General features: G+C 40.4%; 1 protein-coding gene across 1 annotated transcript; it reads right to left on the reverse strand.

The window, feature by feature from the left end:
• Window positions 1-722: 722 nt before the first annotated feature.
• On the reverse strand, window positions 723-19,525 carry flvcr2b (FLVCR choline and putative heme transporter 2b). The gene is made up of 11 exons (XM_083934579.1): window positions 18,546-19,525; window positions 15,095-15,236; window positions 12,350-12,490; window positions 10,114-10,181; window positions 9,749-9,852; window positions 8,163-8,273; window positions 6,255-6,360; window positions 5,466-5,577; window positions 4,162-4,217; window positions 2,788-2,942; window positions 723-1,383 (listed from the first exon to the last, which is right to left on the reverse strand). Exons 1-10 carry the CDS (start codon window positions 19,137-19,139, stop codon window positions 2,862-2,864), a joined length of 1,515 nt encoding a protein of 504 aa, XP_083790705.1. The 5' UTR covers window positions 19,140-19,525; the 3' UTR covers window positions 723-1,383; window positions 2,788-2,861.
• Between the last annotated feature and the right edge of the window lie 1,925 nt (window positions 19,526-21,450).

The raw sequence follows: 21,450 nt of genomic DNA on the forward strand, positions 1-21,450 counted from the left end.
CTGCTCATTTCTGTCATATACAGTCATACATATTTTATTTCATACATTTTCTCAACATTTAACTTATCTGATTTCATTTTCCATTAATTTTATTTTACCTGTGTTCTTACACCTACTTCATATATATTTAACTAAGAGTGTATTGGTTTTTTTTATATTTTCTTTATTTATTTAGCTAAGAGCATATTGTTGATCTTGTACTGTATTTTTATTTTTTATACCTCCCTTGTGTTTTTGTAAGCTGCTGGAAATTAAATTTCCTTGGGGGAATCATCCCAAAGGGATCACTACAGAGAAGTCTAAGTCTATGTGAGTTAATGTACTTGGTTACATTTCACTACAGGTGTACACAAGTTTATTGTAGTAGCCTTTCATTTTTTATTATCAAAAGAGTAAAATTACTGAAATGTTATCCACAGCTGCTTGCCGGTTTGTTTTCCTCCCTAGGACAAGAACAATAGACAAGTCAAGCTATATCTACTCTGACAAAAACTAACCTAAACTTCTGATCAACATGTCATGCTGTGATTACTGTGGAGAAAGAAATGCTGTGTTTACAATGATATATGGCTTTCAGTCAGGGAGTTTCACCATGACATATACACAGAGATGTAAATCGTGACTTGATAAAATAATTTTATTTCATGTTAAATAAGTAAACATGAATAGTTTTACACATAATGTTACACAAACAGTGTGTCATGAATATTTCATCTCTTATAGTGGACTGCCAGTCGAAACGCTTTAAAATGTTACTGTATAAATTATTCTAATACCAAAATCAATCATCTAAATGTGGAAGCTGTATGTATGTGGTTAATTGTTTTCACAATAACAGAATTAGTCACATCCTTATGGCAAATGCACATACTGTAAATGCACTGTACATAATCAACTGTACACTTAAAATACTGACACGTAAAATTGTCGAGCCACAAACAAGATTTGCAGATTTAGTGAGAGCATTCAATTAACACTTAAATATAAAAATATTTCTGAACAGTGAATTTTATATGCTCAAAAGTATGCTTGAGACATCCGATTAAATTCAGCATTTTAGCTTATTTAAATTTATAAATAGTTAACACAACACTGTACATCTAACTCTTCTTAGAAGGGAAGTGGGTCTAAAGACTTCCTGATAGTGTTGTTCTATCTCAGTATGTTACACTGTAACAGGAAGGAGATTAAGCTAATATTCAAGGCTGTAATGTTAGTGTGTGTGTGTGTGTGTGTGTGTGTGTGTGTGTGTGTGGGTGTGTGTGCGTGTGTGTGTGTGCGTGTGTGTGTGCGTGCGTGTGTGAGTTTGTTTTGCCCCTAAAACTTGGCTTCTTCGATGATAGACGCTGCAGCCAGGCTCCCATTGTTGCAGTCAGAAGGGCCCTATCAAGGGAAATCCACTTGTTAATTCAACAGTTTTATGGATTCAATGCAGCAGTTGCCTTTTGTCTCTGCAGATTTTAGGTTGATTGGTCTAGATTCAACCTTAAAGAGTCTGAGAATTCATCAAAAGCAGTGACACATGACAGTTTAAACCCAACACGTGTTCAGCTAAACATCACAGTACTTTATGTCCCGTCAATGTCGAGTTCTACACAAACATTCAAGATAACATATGGCCAAAAAAATGTTTCTGTTGATTTTCCTCTTATTATCTTACCCGGCAACAGAAACAGGTTCAGCAGCCTCTGCGGACATCAAGTGTAATCATAACAAATTCAAGTGTACAGCTGTCCATATTTACGACAAGGGTGTAAAAGTGAATTGCAATCTGAAACTGTAGGGGCACCAACTTGCCGACAATACCAATATTACATGATGGTGCATTTGAATCATCCATTCTTTGCAAAGGAAAACAGAAAGGACCAAAAGGATCAATAATCAATTAAAATATTTAAGCTGCTTCTGTAACTGAACATCAGTCAAAAACAACTGGACTTGTTTATTTGTCTAGGAAGACGTTTCACCTCTCATCCAAGAGGCTTCATCAGTTCATGTATGCATCTGACCAGGCTGGGACTGGTCCAACTATCTGGTGTGAGATCCAGGTATTTAACCTCTCACAAGGCCAATGATGTCACTAAGGAAATATGACTCCTGTGTAGTTATTTGGACTATGTATTCACTGGCTTTTTCAAATGTTCATTCAGTTCTTCATGAAAAACATGTAACTGACTGCATGCTAGGAGAAAACACACAAATACACAAATAAAAACACACAAATTGGCCTTTTTCACAGCAGACACACATTTTGTCTTGTCGTAAAACAGAACAAGCACCAGTGGTCTTAATGAGGGCATTCTCTTTATTAAAGGGCCTTAAACACACATTGACAGTGTGAAAACAGGCATTTCTTCCTGCAGTTTCAGTGAGTTAGTGATAGTTGAGCCTATACTCTGTGCTCGCTGAGAGGATTCCTTTTCAGGCAGTTTCACGCACAAAAACAGCTTCACATGTTGATCTCGTAATCTTTCTATCTTTCCTGCATGATGGAAATTATGAAATGAATGGAATTCATGCAGCATTCATTATACTATTTACGCCTTCACATGTCCAAAGGTCTTCTTTGAAAAAGGCCTGTATGTGGATATATAAAACACAAAACCACAAGCGGAAACAAGCCTAGTCGGAAAAGTTTCATATTTACATAATGGTTTGAATTTTATTCAGCATGATGGTAAGAAACCCTGAGACAGAAAAGGCAGGTTTAACAGTAACAGGTGGAAAGATGTGCAGCAGGTCGTGGGTGATTACAGACAATGTGTGCCGATTGCTCTGTGCTCCTACCTTTGTGCATCTGAGTGTTGAGCTAAGATTTGAGGAGATTTTTTTTTTTTTGTAGAAGCAGAAAGGTTTATTGATCAGGCTTGCGAAGGAGGAGTCTGCGGCTGGGAGATTAGCACCGTGGCTCCGTAGTCAAGTCCTGACATCTGTCCCTCCGCCTAAAACAACAGCTACTGATCACTTTTCAATTCTAATTACATTTTTATATAAGCTGTGAGTCTCCAGTCTGGATGAAGTTGCTGCGACATAATCTGATCTAGTTTAGTAATCCACCCCCACTGAATTATAAGGTTGTAAGGCTTCTATTTATATGGTTTCAGAGTTTGGCTCAGTGAGGGCTTTAGGGATGCTGGTTGGTAGATTTTGGTGGTCCCTTTGAAAGAGCCAGGCTAGCTGTTCCCCTCCCGCTCCCAATGTTTGCACTACGCTAAGCTTAACGTCTCCTAACTCTGGCTTTGTATTTAACGGACTGATATGAGAGAGGTTTCATGTTTGTTCTTCACTGTACGTATAAATGTGAGGAATTTGACGGATTTTGTGTCATCAGTAACTTTATCAGAGCTTGGAGACTCACCCAGGCATCAATAACGATCATTTTGTCCTGTCACGTCCTTGGGGCAGCATTGCTTTGGTTGCTTTTGTGTCACATTTAAACACTCTCGTTGGAGGTAATTTGTCTTTTTGTACCTTGTTGGTCTATTTTCAGACATTGTTTTCAGGTTCTTTTTCATAGCAACGCTACCAAAGGTTGACAAGTTAGAAAGGCATGCATTAGGATGTGAGTAATCGTAAAAATAAAAAGTTATTTGAGATGTTTGGTAGTTAGCTTTGAGCTACTTAACATGTAAGCGGATGCACGCTCTGTGTTATGACATGCAGACACCGGAGAAAGATGAAAACAGCCCAACATGCAGCAGAGACAGTGTAGCAGCATCGGGCTATATTCAACAATATTTTCATGGAACAGAGACAAAAATAGACACAATAGGAAGCACAGGGTAAGTTATTTCTGGAGCAGCACATGACACACACATGACTTGAACTGTATGCCGTCCATGCAAACTTATGACAAACAAACAAATAACACATGGGCCTTTTTTCACAGTACATTTTGACTCACTGTTGCAGGAAAAGTAGTTACTAATAATGTTAACAATGGCTCAAATCTCTGAGTAAGCAATGACAGACCCTGAACTGAAGCAGCTAAATGGAATTCAGTCATCATTAATTTTATCATTTACGCATGTGCTTTTCCTGCTGTGGGGTGTCAAAATGCCTTCCATGAAAGAAGGCTTATTTCAATTATAGTATCAGCACCATGGTTTTTCACAATACATGCCCAACAAACAAACACTCTTTTCTCGCTTTAACACTTACTGCTGCTTTGGCCATCATGTTCGCATTTTGTCTCCGCAGATCAGACTTAATTAAGCCTACGGAGAGGAATAAAGACACAGAACAGGCAAAGTCTGCGTGAGATCTACTGAAACAAAAAGTGTGGTTGAAGGACACGATGTAATAAAGGCGACTATCCAGCAGGTGGCTCTTGCACATCACAGTGGCTCTGTCCAAACGTAATACACTGGGTTGAGGATGTCCCAAGGCTGTGTGGCAACAAATGTAAATCAAGAGAAAATACAGTAAGTCCAACTGAAGCCATGCACCCTCAAACTTTGAATTGTGAAATGATGATTACAACTAAACCATTAACCTCCATTTCCTTTTAAGGAGAATGTGTCTCAACAGATTGTAACCTTTGTGACCTCTCTACATTATAGAGAGAGAGACTTAACATTTTATTACAAGTGAATGAAGTGGGAGCTCTTTCCTTATCAAACTGGCATGATGATGTTCACAATGAGAGGTCAACAATGTGTCTAAATGTTGCGTTAGTTACAAAAGACAGTGAGTCACTATACTGACCTTTGAGCAGTCTCATTAAAGTATCTTTAGATAGCCTTGCAGTGTTGTTCTAGTGTGCATAATGTTATGTGCTTTAGTGGCTAATGAATTTTTTAAAACGTTATACATTGCTCATAAACCCTTCAATAGACAATGCAAAACGAACACAGTGGATTTGTATCGACTGAGGTTGTTACTGAGGCTTGAAGTCTCATTTAATACCTGAAAACAAACTGCTACTGTCTGTGTGTCAGTACACATGTCCGATACTTACCTTCTGAGTGATGCAATGTTTCCAGCACTGAGTCAATGGACAACAAAATGTTTACCGCTCCACCCTCCAACATGTTTTTCTAGAAAATCCTGCTTAGGCCTTCGCGTAATGAAAAAACATTTACTTTTGGATAAACAATCTATTTTTCCATCCCATTCTATTTTCTTAGTTAAACAGTTTTTATTTACCTTGTTTAAGAAAAAAACAAACATTTTTTTAAGAACTTTAAATCCTGCGGTGCTTCTAAGTTCACCTCACCTTCCTGTAAGTAGCTGACATGTTTCTTTGTTACATTTATCATGAAATATTCATAACATTCAACCCTGAAACAGTCCTTCAAGTAACACAGTAACTATTGTCTACATTCTTGGAATTCAACCTCTTCTCCACAGTAACCTCAGTAAACACATAACAAAGACAATTGGCATTGCTGTATGTGAAATAAAACCAGAAGCTTGCTATGACTCCACACAGCGTATGTTTTTACAGTCAGAAAAGGTCTTACCTGTCATTACAGTGCCGATTAAAAGAAAAACACAGAGGAAGATGTTTCCAGCCAATGTGCCGAAGCTGTCGATGATCTTCCCCTGGCAGATGGTGAATATAATGCCAAACACCTGTGTATGCAGAACATGCAACAGTTAGGAATAAAGCCGGTGTTTGCACGCAGAAGAGCCCCCTCACAACCACAACAAAAGACAGATGCTAAACAAATGTCCTCAAAGCACCTCATCGCTTCACCTTCATCGCTCAGCAGCAAAGGCATATTAGAAGGCGTATGGACATCTTCTGGCAAAAATGCTGCATTCAAGGGATGCCTGAGTATTATGGAGCCGCTACGCATCATCATTTATCCAGGGCACTGTTTCACAGAAGTGATTTGTGAGCATTGCTTACAAGAAGATTGGAAATGGTGGCAGCGCCATGTTTCATACATTTTTCTCAAATGCTCATACACTGGTTGCAAGAATCATGTTTGATTTGTCTCGTGCTGTAAATTGCCACTTGCATGTTGCAAAAATAAGTCCAGGGTCTGCAAGGAAAAAACTCAAATGAGGATTTTAGCACATTTAACTGGGCAGATTCTGCAGACTGTTAATTTTTTTTTAATTGTGCTATTGTTTGAGCTATGTTTTTTTTAAGTATATGTACCCAGGTCTTTTTGGAAACCTGTATCAAAGATGAATAACTCAGTGCAACCACTGAAAACACAAACATTTGTTCTCACACTTTCTCTTTGGGCTTTTCTGCACTATTATGTTTTTCAGTTATCCAACAGGTCATTGAGCTTCACCTGTGCTGAGCAGTTGAGAAGTCCGGATGAGGTTCCCTCTGACTCTGGGTACGTCAGCTCGACTGCAAACTCAAAGCCCAGCGGCAGGTAGCCCGTCATGAAGAACCTGGACACATACACACACACACACAGACACATTATTGTTAATCAAAAGGTAATTTAATCGTCCCCCTTTTTTTTCTGTGAAACCACAAAATTTCTGATGCTAATTTGATCAAAATTTTAATAATACAGTCAGGATTTTGCATGTATCAGTTCAAGCTGAAACAGATCTCCTGTGCAGGTTTTGTCTGTGTTTTGCCTCTCCTCTTCATAATAACAAGTGGGTGAAAACGTTGAGTCTAATAAATGTCATTGCCATCTTAGGAATTAAAGACTCACACCCTTTTCTATAGCTTAATGTCTTGTGATGTTATGCAGGAAAAACAGGTTTTAAAAGCTGTCTGCTGGCACCAGATTCATTCTTCAGTTTATAGCACCGTGTTGTCCTAACCCTAACCCTAACCCTAAAACAGAGCGTTTTAGCTGTCCTAGCATTCAGAGCTGAGCACAGCCAACCCAGACAGTCAGCAGGGCTCACGTCTAAATGCAAGTACTTCATTATTTGATGCTTTGGTATCATTTAACATGAAATAAAACATTATAACTACATTCATAGGTCAGAAAAGACGGAAAAGCATAATAGGTCCTCTCAAAAGTATTAAAGCAAGTTGATGTAGAAACCCCAAATACAACTATGACCCGAAAATTTGCATAATATAGTATAGTATTTAGTAATAAATTAAAGATAGTAATAATAATTATTTTAGATACCACGGCAGGGAAAGAAAAATACTAAGGACAACGGTTGTACGCACTGGAACAAACTTTATCAGTGGAATACCAGCAATTCCAGCTGAAATGTGAAGCTAGCTGGAGCTCATTTAAGCTCCATCAACAAATGAAGCTTTCTGTGAGTTATTTGACGATTCAGCAGCCCGAGTCACATGAATGATGTACACTGGCTGGCGCGCATGTGTGCATATACTGTATGGCATCATGTAGGTGTGCCTTCGCAGAAAGGGAGAACCCAATCTGGAAGGGCAATCTGTGCCGCTGAAGAGGCGTAATGGTTTCACAACAGCCACAGAATAAAGGTTGTAAAAGTACAGGGGGCTGGTTTTAACTACCAAAGAAGACCGTGTGAATCGTTTTTACCTATAAAGATGTAACTCACAGTCGATCGTTTTTACCTATAAAGATGTAACTCACAGTCGATCTACAACCAGTTTTTGGTTGGTTTCAATACACAGTGAGTATCCAGGACTGTTCGATCCAGATAAATAAAGTCATTTAACAGTTTAAGATGATTCAACTGTGGCCTGTATCCATACATTTTACTTTTCCCATAAGCAGCAGGCTTTGTTACCTCTTCGATATTTCATAAGTTTGAGTTGGGTCAGTGTGTACAGAGGCAAATCTTCACTTTAGATCCTACCGTATGTGTGAATGCTTATCAAGCCAACGTTGACCTCTAAATAAACACGGCTGTAAATTATTGTTGCCAATGTCAACAGAAATATGTCGGAGGGAACAGCGTTGCATCAGGGTTCCATCTCTGATTCATATTAGTTTAAAAACCTGCAGCAGAGGAGACATGGCCTCCGTGTGTGGAATGTGCGAATAGTTAAAGGTTAAAATGTGATGTTACTGAGCTCACTCGCTCCAGCTCGCTTACTTAGAATGAAATCCATGTCGAAACAGTCATATTTGGTGACTTGGTTGTAAATATTTCAATAGACATATCATTTTGGTTTTCTGTCCCTTAGCTGAACACATTAAGTTTATAGCAAAAACATTCTAAATAAACAAATCCTTAAACCATAGTACTTCTATACCCTCAAAAAGAAAGAAAGATCGCAAGAATACCCGAGAGCTCCAGCGGTGATGAAGACCACCCAGAGGTGTCCCAGACTGAGTGTAGCAGCATAGACGATCATCCCCACCAGAGACATGAAGTAGACTGCGAGGGTTGTCTGTCTTAAAAAACACATGAGAAGTGAACAACACTGAACACTATAACACTATTACCATGATCAATTCAAAGTAATACTGCATTTTAAATGTGTGAATAAACTCTTCACATTACTGTAGACGGTACAGAAGACAAGTGATTAATGCATTTATTATATAATAATATAATACAGACAGCTTCAAAATGTAAAGTTTGGCCAGTTTTTGACCACTAGTAGCACTATGCAGCATTGTTTTATGAGCTGTTTCATTTGTTTAGTGTGTGTGCATTAGGGCCTACAGGGTATCTTTCAAATATTACATAATTCCGACTACTTATCAATATCTGAGACATGTTTTGGAGAGCATACTATGTCTATTAGGGCTACTGTAGGTAAAAAGTAATAATGCGGGAGGCGGATAATATTCTCTGGGATTAAAGTCATACATTTGTGAAAAAAGGCTTGGAAATTCTCTGAGATTAAAATCAGAAATTTACGAGCCCCTATTTTACCTACAATGGCCCTAATATACTATCATAGGATACACATGAGATTGCCGCAAAAACATAATTGAATCCATATTCAAATAAATCTTAGTGTCCACTGTGATTAAAAAACAATCAAAACTGCAGTTTGACCTACTGAATAAATGGTAGCACTTTGAAAAAAGAAAAAATCTACAAAAATAAAGAGGTTAAAACATGTCCCATCAATTAAAAGCCTGTGACACAGGAACTGCACTGCAAACCTGAAACAATCCAGACTTTACCAGGCAGGGCTGCATGTGTGAATGCAAATAGATTCAGCCTGACTGGGAATCACTAACAGTAGTTTACCCTCCTAGCTCCCTCGTACAGAGGTAATCAACGAGTGAGCACATGTGTGAACTCAGCCGGGAACTTCTGTCACGGCAATAAACTGTGTTGTTCGTGACAAAGTAAGAACCTGCTATGCTGCCTCCTGTCCTCCCTCTGGCACGTTCTACCCAGGCACCCCCCCCCCCACACACACACACACACACACACACAAACACACAAACACACACCAACACCTGTACGTGCATAGTAGGATCCTAAAGGAGTCAAAATAGTATTAAAATGTTTAAATTAACTTATTAACTAATCAGAGATTAATTTAAATATCTGGATTAGACAACAAAGCCAGGTGTGACTGAATGTGTCTCTGCATGTGTGCCACAAACACATCCCCATTCCCCCATTTGCAAAACAAAACCCATGTAAATAAGACGACTGAAACCCCCCACAGGGTGGACCCTGCTGTCACGACACAGCCAAAAGGGCCATGAGGTCAGGAAGATCACCGTTAGAGCAGCGAGCTGCACCTGAATAAAGAGACACAGAGCGCAAACAGCCACCACATAAACACTAAACAAGATCTCCAGTGAAATGATAATAAACAGAAAAGAAAAAAAGATGGACTGGAAACACTTTTTCAGTATAAGACCAGTACTGTACGTTTCCTTTCTGACATTCGCCTTACTTGTAGGTTTTAGTTTTGTCCAGCCAAATGCCGCAGATCAGGGAGCCGACCATCCCTGCGATAACAATAGTGAGGCCGATCCTCCCGGCATTCACCTCTTCCCCCTAAAGGATCAAGGAAGATAGGACATTATTATGATCTTACATACCAAGGGAAGGCGAGGTAGTTTGAGAGAAAGCAGCCATAATTGCCAGGGAGAATGAGTTTCTACATTAATTCAGTGTCACATTTAATTAAAAACATCAGCTGGTCAAGTTCTGAAATGTCCAACTATGGTTAGGTTTTAGGGAAATAGATATTAATACAGAGGAAACACTCTGTTACTGTATGTCTATCCATATATAGATAAAGTAGGCGGGACTTACAGGGTAATGCTCGATGATCATGCGGTTTAGCAGGGTGCCAACAGCGTAGAAACAACCCACGTTTAAGCCTGTGAGTTGGGAAATAATATCAAACAAAGCATGTGACAAAAACATCTATCAGGAAACGTTAATGTTAATGAATCATTGACTTCCTTAAGCGAATTATAAGATATTGGGAGCAGTCTTAGGGGTTTAGTTTGCAGTTGTGTCTAATGAACCTAATCGGGCTGGTTTCCAAAAACAGAGAGCTGTCCCAAACCAAGGCTTTCTATAAAAGGACAGGTCTGCACTGAATGCTTTTTCCCTGAACGTGAGAGCTCATGCACGCCTTTAATATCTTGGGGACATGTGCGTAGGAGGAAATGTCCATGAATAAAAGGAGAGAAAATTCTCGCACAATGCTATTTAGTTGCAAGTAAACTTTTATTTGAAATACATGTGGAAACATGTAAAAGGGAGCGTTCCTCTCCGTTTAACCTGATGAAGGGACCAAAACGTTACCTATAGATAATGTTAGTAACTCAGACATAAAGTACACAGAAAGAACAAACACCGCTTACAATATCATTAATACCATTTTAGGTAAATTTTAAGAGAATAATTCCAGTGAGGATGGGAAATGTACGAAACAATATATATATATATATATATATATATATATATATATATATATATATATATATATATAGAGAGAGAGAGAGAGAGAGAGAGAGAGAGAGAGAGAGAGAGAGAGAGAGAGAGAGAGATACACAGTATATATCCTGTATATGTCTATACTATTTGCAAATATTACTATGTAAATGAGCCTGTTACTAAATGGGCATTCAGTAAGACAAACAGGTACAGAGTGACAATCACAGGTAAATCTGAGACCATGTGAACTCTGCATAGTTATATGACAGGCCAAAGCTCATATGCAGAAAGTCTGGAAGACAGAAGAACACACGCCTAATAACACACTAATAATAGCCTCATAAGGTGAAGCAAGGTGAAAGAGTTTCCTCAATGTGCTCACAGCTGTTGGACGTCGTTGCTGTGACAAGCTTAATTTGACAGACTGCAGAGTATTTTCTATGTCTGAGACCTTTAACTTCAGGAAATGTTTGATTTTCAGTCCCACTGATTATCTGTTAAACATTGTCAGATTCTAAACAAACTTTGAACCCCTCCAGGACACACTCAATATTGTCTCTATGAGATTCTTAAACATCTAATTACTTTTTATGACATTTAATGATAAGAAAAACCGTGCTCCACTTTAAAGGGAGGGCATTGGGGTGGTTTCCATGATTGTACAACAGCTTTTAACCTGCAGGATCAGTGACTGGGGGGCGAGTGGGATGATATACTAGGGGAATATCTGAAACTGTCGTTTTCAATTGGATGCGTCAAGCGTCATTTTGGCATTAAAAATGCCTAAATACCCACTATATGGTTCCTGACAGCACCAGACAACAGACACACAGTTAGCAACTAGCTGGTGGAGCATTTAGCAGCTATAAAGGGACATTTATTTCATTCAGAAGATGGTTGAGGCAAAAACGGAGCTAAAAGAGAGTGAATATTAGACCTACTATAATCAGATGACCATGAACATGGCTCCAACTGAATGATATTATTGACCTGTAACTGCATGATGTTATAATCCGTAAGATTTTAATCTATTGTATTGTTTTTTCAGTTACTATCTATCAAATAGTGAGTTAAAACAATGGTAAATGATCATATGACCCACTTATGGAAGCGCTTCTACTTGCCTTTTTGCAGAGTATTACAATCTAGGTGTCTGTGGCAACATTCCCTTTCTAAATGTAAATACGCCACCATGTTAGTGACGCTGCTGACAGCGGTTGGTCTGCAAGCCAAGGTTATGCTGGGTTCACTTCCAACCTCAGTCAGGTTTGTATTAAGGGCAGAAGTGTAATAGGAACATGTGTGTGTGTGTGTGGATTTAAGGGGGTAACATATAGAGGACGGACTGGAAGTAGAGGTGAATGTGTGTCAACAACGTTTACAAAAAAAGCAAACAAAAAAGGCTGCAAGAAACAAGTACAACTTTAAATAAGCAGCTGTTGGCCAACAAATTTGCCATATCGATTCAAAAGGTGACTATACGTCGATGTTGTGTTCACAATAGGTGGCCGAAGAAATAAGTTACTGCAGCTTTAATGCTTACTTATTTTAAAATAGTTTTTTTAATCCATGAAATGAATAGTGGAGAATGTCGATGGCTGACCGTAAGTGATGATGAGGAGGATGAATGGCCTGTTGCGTAGCAGCCTGAGAATAGAGGCTGTGTAGGAGTACTGCTCTGGTGGGATGCTTCGAGCAGTCGCCTGGGCCTGAGTCGGAGGAAGTTTAGGACGCTCCTGGAAGACTGACACACGGAGAGACGCCAAAGTCAATATTAAACACAGTAAACACAAATAACAGCAGCAGCAAACAATACACTCACACACATACATTACAATGCAGGCTAGAGGTGAACAGGGAGATTTGGCCAAGAGCAAACACAGTGGAGCTCAACACACCTCCACATGATGCACGCTGCTAATGCCCTTATATTTTTTTCCGCTGAGTCAGCCGGTCTCTGACCCAGAGGATAGTCATCTTTTGGGGGATGACAACTGTGACGTGACCTGTTTCAGCATGTCTTTTTTGCTGAGCGAAAGCACGTTTCCTCAGGCTTCATGGGGAAACACAGATGTCTGTCTTTGTGGTTCTTGGAGCTGAGCCAGCATTTTCTCCCCACAAGCAAATCAGGCTTGAGGGTTTGCCCTCAGTAACCAGTTCTCACTAATCCTAAACTCACCGGCAGTTATTAAGGATCTCAGCTGCATGTCATTATTCAAAGGGAATAGTTAAAGCACATGCTAATTTTTCTCTCCACCATTCAGTCCCCAGATCCACTTATATTATGTCTTAATGCAAACTTCCTGCGTGGTTGACTGTAGCTGCCGATTCAGTTAGAGGAAGTCAGCAGCCAAACTTCGACTCTCACATCTCTTTGCATGCAGTTTATGCAAATCTCTGAATCCTGGGACTTTGTCTGCCCTGCTGACTCACAGGCCTGTTGCAGGGCTACAGATGGCCCTGCCAGCAGGACAACCCTCACACATGGCATCTTGCATGAACGTGTGAGGGTGTGCTATGTGCGTGAGTATGTATGTGTCATATATCATCAAACCCCTGTGGCCAACTGGTGTGAATGATCTCGCTGGAGTAACCAGGAGCAGCACAAGTCACGCTCATTGCCATTAACCATCACAGTACGTCCTGCAAAGAGTCACTGATCAATTGTATGTGATGTGGGCGAATTTAACTCATATATATTTTTCTACTCTCTTTATTAGTCTTTATACAAACAACACTGGCAGTTTAAGCGGACTGACTGTTGTACGTGGTGCCACTAAGGAATGCCTTCACAAGCATCCTTTTGTGTTTCTGAATGCACGCTTACGAGCTCCCCCGTCCTCCCCATGTCCTGAGAGGACAACAGCTTTTTCATGCAGCATGTTCCTCTAATACCAAGCCCTTCTACCCAGCCCACTGTTCTTCACAGAAGAGTACTACATACTTACAACAATGTTTAACCACTTTCATCCACAATAAAAACACACAGAAAATCATGTGTGATTTCTACATGTGTAAGAAAAGGGTCATGTATAAAGTGTGAAACTACACAGACAATTAACTGTGAAAGATGCTAAAAATGACACTGGGAGCATCATGGGGAATTTTCCGTATCCGGCTTTTAAATAAGCATCAAATAAGCCATTGAACAGTTTTTTTCGTGTAACAACTATTAACTGAGAAATCTGGGAGAGTCGCCAAGAGCCGGACATGTCTAACACTGATTAGCTCGGGGAAGCACGGTGAACGCATTGCAAGCATCAGTGGGCTCGATCCTTTTGGATTGCATTTAGGAAAAGTGACTTGAGTGGACTTTACTACGAGAGGAGCTGGTACTGGGGCCAGCAGGTAAGGTAAAACACTCTTTTAATAAACTCCGGGTTCGCTAACTACGTTGTTGGTGCTTCGTTTTATGTAGGCCATGACCAAAAAAAATATTGGAATTCTTAATTTAGGTGGTGTTCCCTGTTAAAAATATAAACTCTGAATTACACTCTTAGTTAATGCATAACAGAGTGGTATGAAAAAGACAAAGTGGGTCAAAAGGCATTGGCATTTTGCCAATTTCACACCATTTCCTTCTACCAGACAAAGTCCTTTTGTGATTGAAGATCCTCTATAATATATATATAATAACATAATAATATCTATATAACCTATATACATGTACGTTACAAAACAATACTGTTCAGTACGCTGAAGCAATCATGTGTTTTTATGCCTGTTCATGTGACATTTCTCCTAATCTTACAATGTCTTTTTTGTGAATCTGCCCCTCAGGGAGGGTTTTGTGTTGGTGCAAACATGCAGGTCAGCGCTTTTCTTGTCCACTGAATGGTACGTCTTGTCAGAGAAGAAGACTGCTGTGAAATAAATCCATCATCGGCTGGATCCACTGAATAAGAAAACCCCACTGAGAAGGGCCAGACAATCCACATGAAAAAGTCTGAGTATGTTTCTGAGGGACAGTATTAAATGTGTGGAAGTGACTGAGGTGATGTCACTCGACTTGATGTCATTTCACTCACTTGACTGCTTCAATGAGCACCTAGTTTCTCTGTATATTCATAAAAAAACTCATAGGTAATACAGTACAGTAGAATCAGTTTCAAAATAGTATCTAAATTCAGTTAATCTGCATTTTATGTAAATTTAAAAAACTGACAAAACTGCAAAATGACAAATTACTCTTGCGGGTATCTATCCATGCAGAAAGTTTCAGTTGTGTCTGCAGACGTTTTCAGATATCGGACTCTCTCTGCATGGCCAGATAACACTAGAAGTAAGTAAAAAAACACTAGTTTTGTTGTGTGGAATGACCCTTCATGTGCTACGTGAGAAATCTTACCAAAGACAACGAGGATGAAGAGTAAGGTAGCCACCCCTGCTGTGATGTAGAACATAACGCTGATGTGGTGGGCCAGTTCATCCATGTCGTCGACATTAGGCACCAGGATGGGAGGCACAAGGAACCCGATAGCAATGCCCAGCTATAAGACAATGAATACACATAACAAAAATTTAAGAAAAAACTGTTTGAAAGTGAAGAAATATTATTTTATTCCAAGTAATTTATAATAAAGGCTGCTTAAAAACAGAAACATTTTGCTTTTAACCCCATTGTTGCCACTTATTTTGTAAATCTTATTGACTGAAAGGTAAATATGTGTATTTAGAAGTTATTGCTACTTTTAACACGACTTAAAGTGTATATTAAAATAACATAATATTATTTATTAATTTAAATGAAATATACCACATGCCCAACAGAAAAAAAACCTCTCAGAATGTTTATCCTTCTATTTCTGCCAAATCAGGTTGTTCCTGAACATGGTTTAACAGCATCTATGTCATGCGACTGAGTCAACACAGATAGAGTGTTTTTACGTTAACAAACGTCGACGAGGAGGTTTCAGCAAACAGTTAACACAATTTTCTCTGGGCTCTCGCACCAAGACACTAGAAGTCCTGTGCGACTCTGACCTCCAGTGCAGCTGCACAATTGACACACAGCTGCCTCACTATGTCGGCCCTGCCTTTAGATTGGATATTCAGACAAACCTGGTTTCCCAGAACTCCTATGGAGCAAGCGGTGGAAACCTCTTTCTCTCCGAACCACACAGAGGCAAGGTAAGAGGGAATACCAAGGACGAACACGGTGGCTACAGAGCACACAAACTGGCCAAAAAATGTGACAGGGAACAGATTGGGACTGGCACTACCAATTTTTATCCAAGCACCAATGCAGTTAAAGGCTGACCCGACGAGGACAACGTCCCGGATCCCCCTGTTGTCCAGAAGCCACAGGACTGGCAGAATGAGCGGGATATAAGTGAGCAGGTAGATCATGGCCAACCAGTCGATGGCCAGAGAGTCAACGTTGTAGAAGCGCATGAATATGTTGCTAATAATGCCGTACTGAAGCCACATGAAGGCATTGCTGGCTGAGACACCACTGAAGAGAAATAGCATGAGCCAGCGACGGTGGAAAAGTTTGGTCTCAGCCTTGGGCACCAGCTCTGCCCGGTCACCGTGTAAAGCCTCGACATCTAACCGTGACCCAGTGGAGATGGCTCTGCTTAAAGGACCTGGAGTCCACTGCAGAGAAGCGAGGCCCGGAGCGGGATTCTGTGCAGCCTTGGACCATTGCCTTTCCTCACCACCGAGTTCAGAATTTGCGTGGTTGTCTTTCAAAGTATTGTTTTGTAGCATTTTAACTGTCCAAAAGAGGGCCCCTGGAGCGTGAGAGGTGAGAGGTCTTGAGTTTTTCGGAGCTTGTGTCCGAACAGCTCGCTGTCCTGTGTGCAAACTGCCCAAGAGATGAGAGATGCTCAGAGAAGCCAGAGAGAAAGCACAGCTGAAGTTACTATTGCCTTTATTAGTGTCCTCATCGCATGTGATGCATTGAGACTCTATACCACTATTTATCATCTTCAGTCCTGTCATGTGATGTTAATATAGGAGATCCAATTCTACTTAAACCCCTCCTACAAACTCAGACCTCATTTTAACTCGTTAGTTAAGCGTTGAGATAACGTGAGCCCCAGAATACTTTTCTCTGTTGAACTTTAATGAAGCCTCTTGTGAAGGCAAATTCATTTGAAGTATTAACAACAGTTTAATGTTTCCAAATCTTTATCGATCACCTGAGGATAACACAGAGAATATTCCTTTCCTCCATTCCACAGTGTGTACGCATGCTGTTATTATACATATATTACCACCAATTTTGTTTTATGTTTATAGAGTTAGAACGTGTTAGTGCTGACTGCAAAGTGATGTCTTTAAGATATTACATTTATACTTTGTCTTGTAGACCATTGAAGGTTGTGATATTTGCACTTTGGATGCAATAAACTAATCCACGAGACAACCAAATTGTGGCCTTTATTATAAGGACGCAGGATATCTAGTCCGGTCGATTGTCTAGTCTGTTAAAATTGTTTATCACTCACAAACGACAGGAAAAGGCTTCTGATGATAAGAAAATAAACTCTGACATTTCTGCGGAGGTGTCTGCGGGAACAGTGTCAGGTTTGTCAGGGATTGGTTTGAATGGGGTGTTAAACTTGTCTGAAGCGTCGTTGAATACACAAGCACGTAGAAAGCAGATGATTTGTTGTCATTAGAAGTCTATCATAAATACAGGAAATGGTTGTTGTTGTTATTCACCAAAATCTCAGTTTGTGCCTTGAGTTACACACAGCTCACTCTCCAGCACTAAGTGATGACTTTTCAGTGACATTTAATTCAGAGTTGATGTATTGTAAGTTGACTCAAGTGTTGTTTGAATCTTAAAGTGTTCAAATCTGATTCTTGTGAGCTTACATTAACACAATGCAGCTCTTAGCACTCCTCTGTTTATTTGGCTGCTCGTGGGGCTTTTTAAAATGCCCTGCTGCTTCTAATTTAGATAAAAACAATACAACAGCAGCACACTAATGCATTTCTATTAAAGTCAAATCTCTCGTCTAACCAAGAAAGCTCTGAATAAGTAGCCGTTAGTTACTGGTTAGTTTTTGGACAGACTTCAAGATACTGACCTCATTTTTATCTGCTTGACAGCACATTAAACATGCTTGTATATTGTATGTCACTTCTAAGGCCCTTCAAGTTTCCAAATCTGGTTTAGAACTGCTCCTAAAATCTTTGGAGCAGCCTTGGCAGAGGACCTGAGGGCACCCAGATCTGCTTCAGTGTGGCTTATCTATAGATTGTTCCTTTGCTGCCTTTTGACTTCCACTATGATATTGGTGATTGACAGACATTTGGTTTCGTTTATTAGTGGGTTTCTTTTAGACAACTTATTCATAGTTGTCTTTTCGGGGGGCTATGGCTGAGGGCAAGCACATGCTTTAAAGAGACGTTGGGCCTTTTCCTCCATGTGTTTCATACTGATTGTGAATAATAAGTGGAGTTCATAGTTTTGTGTGTGTAGAAATATGTTTAATATGCAGGCTATTATATAACATTAGATACGCCATATTGTCTTCATCTCGTACTGTTGTATTTGCAATTCCTTCATCAAAAGCTATATCAATTAAGGTACATTGTGGTCGCTTAAATGTACGTCTCTTCTGGCAATCGGATTCACTGTGTATTGATGCCATTCATTCTCTCACACTCTCAAGCAAGCATTGTTGTGGCTTGAACGCACGGGGCATGTGATCGCCTGAACGTGCGTAATTACGCAAGCGTGCCAAATAGACGTGGGGAATGTCAGCACGAGGAGCAATTTCTTTAAATCGGTGATCGAGTAAGCAAAGAGCTTCGCGATCAGAGTCTGTTTCACAGCCTACCTGATTCCCGAAGACTCCGATGGAGCAGGCGGTGGACACTTCCTCTGAACCGAACCACACCGACGCGATCCTCGACGGCATGCCGAGGATGAACACCTGCGCGCACGAGCAGGAGAACTGTCCCAGGAAGGTGACGGCGAACAGGTTGGGTTTGACGCTGGCCACTTTGATCCACGTCCCGGCACAGTTGAGCGCGGTGGCCACCAGCGCGATGACCCTGAGCCCCTTTTTGTCCAGCAGCCAAGTCACCGGGAAGATGAAGGGAATGTATGTCAGCATGTAGATCATAGACATCCAGTCTATGGTGAAGGCGTCCACGCCGTAGAACTTCATGAAAATGTTGTTGATGATGCCGTATTGTATCCATTGGAAGGAGTTGCACAGTGAATATGAGCTGAACAGGAGGACGATCATCCAGCGCCGTTTGTACAGACGGGTCGGTCGCTGCGTTTCTTGACCGTCCAGCGGACTCTGATCGTCGGCGCCGTGCACCGCGTCACCCCCTTCCAGTTTGACATGGTTCTCCGACTCCAACTCTTCCTTAGTTGGATCCCCGTTGAGTTTAGTGTCTCCCAACGCTTGTTTCTCGTTCATGTTATAGATTGCTAAATATACACATGAAGTATCAACTTCACAGTCAACTACTGTGTGTTTAAAAACAACTGTCAACTAAGCTGAGATTCGCAGTTTCATGAGTGAAAACTAAACACTCCGGCTCTTTTCCGATCTGTTCACGACAGCAAGCGGCTACAGCTTCATGTTCTCAACTAAAAAGGAGAAGTTCAGTCAACAAAAATATATCTTCAAACAGTTAATAAGCGAGTAGTGAAGACTGTAACTTCCAGTTTGAGCGGCATTTCCTCCCCCCGGGTTTAAGTTAGTTCAGTAGTCGACTTTTACGCCTTAAGTCTGTGTGAATTAAATAAACCAGATTTACAGAGTATTTGATGAATGAAAAGGATCCCTTCAGGACGAGGTTTTCCGAGTGTTCACACGTGTAGGAGTGCCTGCTGTGACCCTCCACCCGGAGATAAAACCGCTTTGGGATATTGAAACAAGTCGGTCAACTCAGATTCAAGGGCGGAGTTTCAAAAACAGTTCTTCTTGGTATCTGAGCAGATCTGCAACACTGAGATAGCTCACAACACAGCTTGTGGCGTGCGTAAATGTGGGGAATTTCTTCTCAGATATAAAGTCTGTTGTGGAATTTGGTATATATAAAAAAAAGCCTGTTATAACCACTTTATTAAAACTGTAACCTTGGCTATACTTCCCAGTTCAAAACATTTCAGATATTGAATTTGTCCACTAATATTAATAATGGAACCATCACAAAAAGGTGAATGACACGAAAGCCTCAGTTGTGTTCAAGGACATAAATTAATTCATACCCACCCAGGGCAGGCTATGAATGGTGATGTTTGTGATTAAGACATAAGCTACTGTAACTTTTTCTACTGCCGAACAGTGCCATCTAGGGACTCTCATCAGAAAAGTAAAACATTAAAGGGATAGTTCAGATCTTTTGAACTGGGGTTGTATGAGATACTCAGATAGTCAGTGTGTTACCTAGTAGATGGTGGTCGGCACATCCCCCCAGTTCGGAGAAGCAGGTAGGAGTCACTACATGAGAGCTATAAGCGATGTACTGCTGTGTACGGGGTCACTCAAAAAGTTTAGTTTACGCAGGGGAAACTGAAGCTGTTATTTATGCTTTATAGGAAAAGCGCCAGACTCCATTGACAAAACACACAGAACATGGAGGCTGCTGGTCTACCGCTGCCACGATTGGTTAGTTTTGTTAGTTCCTAACCCTTTAAAACCCACCAAAGAGGCAGCAGTAAAACCAGCAACTCCTGTGTTCTGCGAGGTGAAACAACTGTGTTTTGTGAATAGTCTGGTGGCTTTGAAAAGAGCCGAGAACAGCTTTAGTTCCCCCTGTGTAAACTTAAACTGGTATGTGGGAAGGTAAGGTAAAGCGGTGAAAATATTATAAATACAGCGTACACTTATTGATTTTTTTTTTAGGTGGTCCTTTTTTAGGTGCCTGTCCTCCTGCCTGCTTCTCCAAACTTGGCACATGCAAACCACCATCTACTGTAGGTAACGCACTGTGAATAGAAACCTCATACAAACCCCACTTCAAAAAATTCAAACTATCCCTTCAAGATGGTTTGTCATGTGTCCCCTGTGATGAGCAGCAGTGCAGACTTCACACACTGCACGAGGGCATAAATAACAACCCTGTGGAGGTCAGAGATGATCACCTAAAAGGCATCACATTTAATAAATATGTTTTGCTGGCTCTTCTCCCACATCAGCGTTATCACCAATACACAAGTCAAGACCATTTGAATGCCCATTATTCACTGCCAGACATTTCTTTTTGGTACATCAAAGCCTTTTTTTTAGGATCTAGACTTCATACATTCTCTTTGTCCACAATCAAATCTGTCAAAATCTCCTGAGCAATAAAGATCTACATTTACACATTGAAACACATTAATAAACACAAATAACCCAAAACATGACAGGATGACAAAGGCGCTCTCAAAGACACTAAAAATGTACAAAAATACTGTATTGCCTGAGGCGCCTGAACATTTCTCCCAATGTAAACATGAGACTGGTTGATAATTCCGCTCATCGAGCCATTTTAGTTCACATACAGATCACTGATATTAATCCGGTAAAAGCAGAGATGAGCACAAGCAAAATAAATAGTTTGCAACACTGCTTGTTACAGTTTGGGGTCCGTACTGTCATTGTTTTGGCAGACATATTGGCCTGTCATGTTAATGTTCATGTTCTGAACAATGATTAACATTTACAGACACATCTGCGGTCAGTCTTTCTCTCCCGTTGAGGTCAGTCATCTGTTCGCGGCACAGCCTCGTCAGTCGGG

Source organism: Echiichthys vipera (genome assembly GCF_963691815.1).
Source record: "Echiichthys vipera genome assembly, chromosome: 19".
NCBI lineage: Eukaryota > Metazoa > Chordata > Actinopteri > Perciformes > Trachinidae > Echiichthys > Echiichthys vipera.